The sequence below is a fragment of the Lactuca serriola genome, chromosome 1 (genome assembly GCF_051521515.1).
Source record: "Lactuca serriola cultivar US96UC23 chromosome 1, Lser_US96UC23_V15, whole genome shotgun sequence".
In the NCBI taxonomy this organism is placed as follows: Eukaryota; Viridiplantae; Streptophyta; class Magnoliopsida; order Asterales; family Asteraceae; genus Lactuca; species Lactuca serriola.
The window spans coordinates 68,274,854-68,278,650 of NC_136408.1; the positions used below are offsets into that span (position 1 = coordinate 68,274,854).

A 3,797-nucleotide genomic window follows, 5' to 3' on the forward strand; every position below is an offset into this window, starting at 1 on the left:
TCCAAAATCGAAACAATGAACCCTAACAAATCTAGTGTTGTTGCATCATCCCTGGTCATCTCCGCCTTCTTGATGTTGGCGTATTTTTATATGGGGGTTGAAACGGTTGAAGATGATATGATAAATGATCAAAAGACAGGCGGAATTCGTGATATTGCGGAACAATCCGTAAACGGGGCCGAGATGGAAACCCTCGCTCGATTCGCCGTTGAAGAACACAACAAAAAGGAGGTACGAACTAGCCTTCCTATTTCGTTCTGGTTGTAAATGCTTGATAATTTACGATCCAATCAACTTAATATATGTATTGTTTTCATGGATTTTGTGATTAATATCCATCTCGAATTTGAGATTGTATATATTGAAAGATTTGAGGAACATATGTCACATATTTAAGATTGGGAATTTGGTTTATATATTAGCTTTAAATCCTTTCTCCATCTTTAGTCGTGATCAACCATTGATTTGCTAATGTATCATTGTATGCAGAACTCATCTCTCAAGTTTTCTAGATTATTAAATGCAAGAGAGCAGGTGGTGGCTGGTAAGATGTATCATCTGACATTGGAGGCAACAGATGGTGATGGCAAGATAAAAGTATATGAAACTAAAGTTTGGGTGCAGACTTGGAATAACATGAAGCAGATGAAAGAATTTAAGGTTTCTAATGATCCAAATGTCTAGAATTTAATTATTGTTAATTTGATACAAGTGTTCATTAACGGCTTGTTGATGAGCTTAAAAAGTTTTGAGTTGTTGATTGTCTTCCTCTAAGGCCTTGTATATTAAGTTTTTATAGTTGGTTTTATGTAAACAATACAATTTACAACTGCAATATGAAATGTATAGAAGTTAATTGGTGTTAAGAAGATAAAAGTTTCCATTATGCTACTAGTAGCTCCACAACCCTATGAAACAAGACGATAAGTTTGTTCATAGACCAATGATTACAATGTGACATTTTTTGAAAACACACCTTAATAGTGTATATATGTTTTTTTTTCCGGTTTTATTGATATGAAAAATCATTTTAAAATATGAAAATTAGTAAACAATACGACTTCGATGGTATAAAATCAAGTCATTTTCAATGGATCGGTTTTTAGATAAAACCGAAGCCAAATTGAAATGTGCAAATTTTCTTTTGTTTGAAAACTGTTTGGTTCGTCATCTTTTTGTTTTTTTTTTATTATTTTTTTTGGTTTTTTTCGGGCTTAAACCATATTAATGCGGAGAGTAAAGTATCTTGCTATAAAACAAAAATAAACACACATGTTACATTATAGTGGGACAAAATCAAAGAATTAGTTAATTAGGCTTCTTGGAATGGAATTGTTAGTCTTTAGATTGTATTCCACAAGCTAGAAAGACATTAGGCTAGCGGGAGTGTTGATGGGGTGTTGAGTTTCACCTCAGCTCCACCTAGGAGTGGTGCATTTTTACCATGGCAAAGGAGTGGAGAAGAGAGGGAGAAGAAAGAAAATGTCAAGAATGGAAGAAAAGTGGGAGGAGAGAGACTCAACGCAAATATGCCAAACTAGACATTTTCTTTGTCGTTGCTACGGTGGCAGGGCAGTGTTTCTGTGGGACACTGGGATGTCATTCACCACCTAAGTCCAGGGGCGGACGTATGAATATATAGTAGATGTTCCCGACGTAGGAAAAATAAATAAAAAATAGGAAAATCGAATTTTTTTCACTGCGAATAGAAAAAATAAATATTATCGATGTCACACTGGAACACCTACTAAAACCGCCCTTACCCGAGCCTACCCCACTCATTTGCCGCTGTTGACGTACCTAAAACTAACCAATCAAACATCAGAACACAAATCACTCTGCGAGTTAATAAAGAACGAACTATTACAAATATTTTAACAATTATAAAGTACGGATTTAGACAAAGCCTTAAGCATTATCCAAACACATGTACACAACTTCCTAAACTCTTTTTTTTTTCTTTCTCTCTCGATGTTTTTTTTAAGTGAATTGCATAAGACAACAATTTATATTTTAAGAAATTATACAATACAAAATTGGCTAACTCATAAGAAATTACAAAATGTTTTCTTTTTAATAAATCACTATTTTTTGGTCATAGTAAATGAAATCGTGATCACTTTTAGTTCATCTGTTAATTCGGTTGGTGAATTCTGAAACCCAAAAAAGTTATTAAGTGGTTCCTGTGGCTTCAAGCAACAGCTAACTACGCAAACAGAATAAAAGTCATCTGAATCCGAACACACCGCGCCAATTAGAAACTATGAACCCTAACAAATCCCCTTTTGTTTCATCATCGCTGATCATCACTGCCTTCTTGCTGTTCGCCACTTTCGATTTCGGGGTTTGCAGAGTTGAAAAAGGTATGATAAGGTCACAAAAGCTAGGCGGAGTTCGTGATATCACGGAACAAGGCCTCAACGGGATCGAGATAGAAACCCTCGCTCGATTCGCTGTCGAAGAACACAACAAAAAAGAGGTACTGTTTCATGATTTGTACGAGCCTTCTGCCTTCCTATTTTGTTCTCGTTGTCAATATCCCGTAATTTACGATCGAATTTTGTATCTACATGCTTGCTTTTTTACCAAATTCACGCATGTATCGTTTCTTACCTTTTGTGATTAGTATTTATCTCCAGTTTGAATAGTATTTAGCGAAGAGCTTTCTTTCTTTCTTTTCTTGATTGAAGTGATAGATTAATCATTCTGAATCATATCTGTTATGTGTGCAGAACTCCCTTCTCAAGTTTTCTAGATTGATAAAGGCGAAAGAGCAGGTGGTGGCTGGTAAGATGTACTATCTCACATTGGAGGCAACAGATGCTGCTGGCAAGATAAAAGCATACGAAACTAAAGTTTGGGTGAAACCTTGGATTAACTTCAAGCAGATGCAAGAATTTAAGCAGGTTTCCAATGATCTATTCGTGTAAAAATTGGTGTTAATAAGATACAACTGTCCTTTACTGCTCATGTAATCAGTAAAATCTAGCTACTGTTGATTGAACAAGGGCTTTTATGTGTATAAAGTTGTATTGTAGTTGGCTTTATGTAAGCAATTACAACTACAATATGAAATGGTGATCAGATTCCTTTATAACTCTGTCAATAATGTGGTCTTGGGGTGTATCTTGCACATTGTTCTTGTACTTGACTTCCATGGATAATGACTTTGAAGTATTCTTTTCAATATATTGTGTTCCCTGTTGCTTTTGTTCTATATTCTCTTTCCAGGAAAACAACAATCTGTTTGTAGGAAGGTCTCCAGTAACATAGTTTTCAATGTCATGGTCAAAGGGCACATGTTGTCTCTTTCACAGGAAACATCTAGGATCTTGTTTGAATAATTTGGAGTTGAAATGCCATCTGGCATCTGGATGAGTTGAGACTATTCTTTTCCTTTTTATAAGTAGCTTTAAATCGACTTGTCTTCTACTTGTTTATTCTCTTCATCTTTCACTTCATTTAGTGTCTTCCAAGAAAGTATGTAAAGTCCAATAGCTATTTGATTTCCAACACATCAAATATCACCTCCAAGATTGAACCTTTTACTTAAAAAAAAAACACATAGTGATTGGTTTAAAGATGATACGAATATTGTATCAAAGATATTTGTCCTATTGGTTATAAATTATAATATATGCTGAAAATATAGTTTTTCCTTCATGTTATATTGAACTGTGAAAGGATCTGTAAGTTTTAAAAAAACCAAAGAAATAACAAGAGTTTCATATATGCACTCTGTAAGGTTATATTTTTGGATATAAGGGGAAACATGGGTGATAGAAAGTCAAATTTCC

The 3,797-nt window shown here is 34.5% G+C and overlaps 1 protein-coding gene across 1 annotated transcript; it reads left to right on the forward strand.

Moving 5' to 3' along the window:
- LOC145056784 (multicystatin-like) lies at positions 1 to 3,189 on the forward strand. The gene is made up of 4 exons (XM_079004508.1): positions 1 to 231; positions 490 to 678; positions 2,207 to 2,479; positions 2,733 to 3,189. Exons 1-4 carry the CDS (start codon positions 16 to 18, stop codon positions 2,928 to 2,930), a joined length of 876 nt encoding a protein of 291 aa, XP_078860634.1. The 5' UTR covers positions 1 to 15; the 3' UTR covers positions 2,931 to 3,189.
- The last annotated feature ends 608 nt before the right edge of the window (positions 3,190 to 3,797 follow it).

What these genes read in the sequence shown, in the direction of transcription:
- LOC145056784 (XM_079004508.1), top strand. Translation starts at nt 16, where the DNA reads ATGAACCCTAACAAATCTAGTGTTGTTGCATCATCCCTGGTCATCTCC. An exon ending in AAGAACACAACAAAAAGGAG is followed by an intron (nt 232 to 489) that starts GTACGAACTAGC and finishes CATTGTATGCAG; the next exon opens with AACTCATCTCTCAAGTTTTC. An exon ending in AGGTTTCTAATGATCCAAAT is followed by an intron (nt 679 to 2,206) that starts GTCTAGAATTTA and finishes AGCAACAGCTAA; the next exon opens with CTACGCAAACAGAATAAAAG.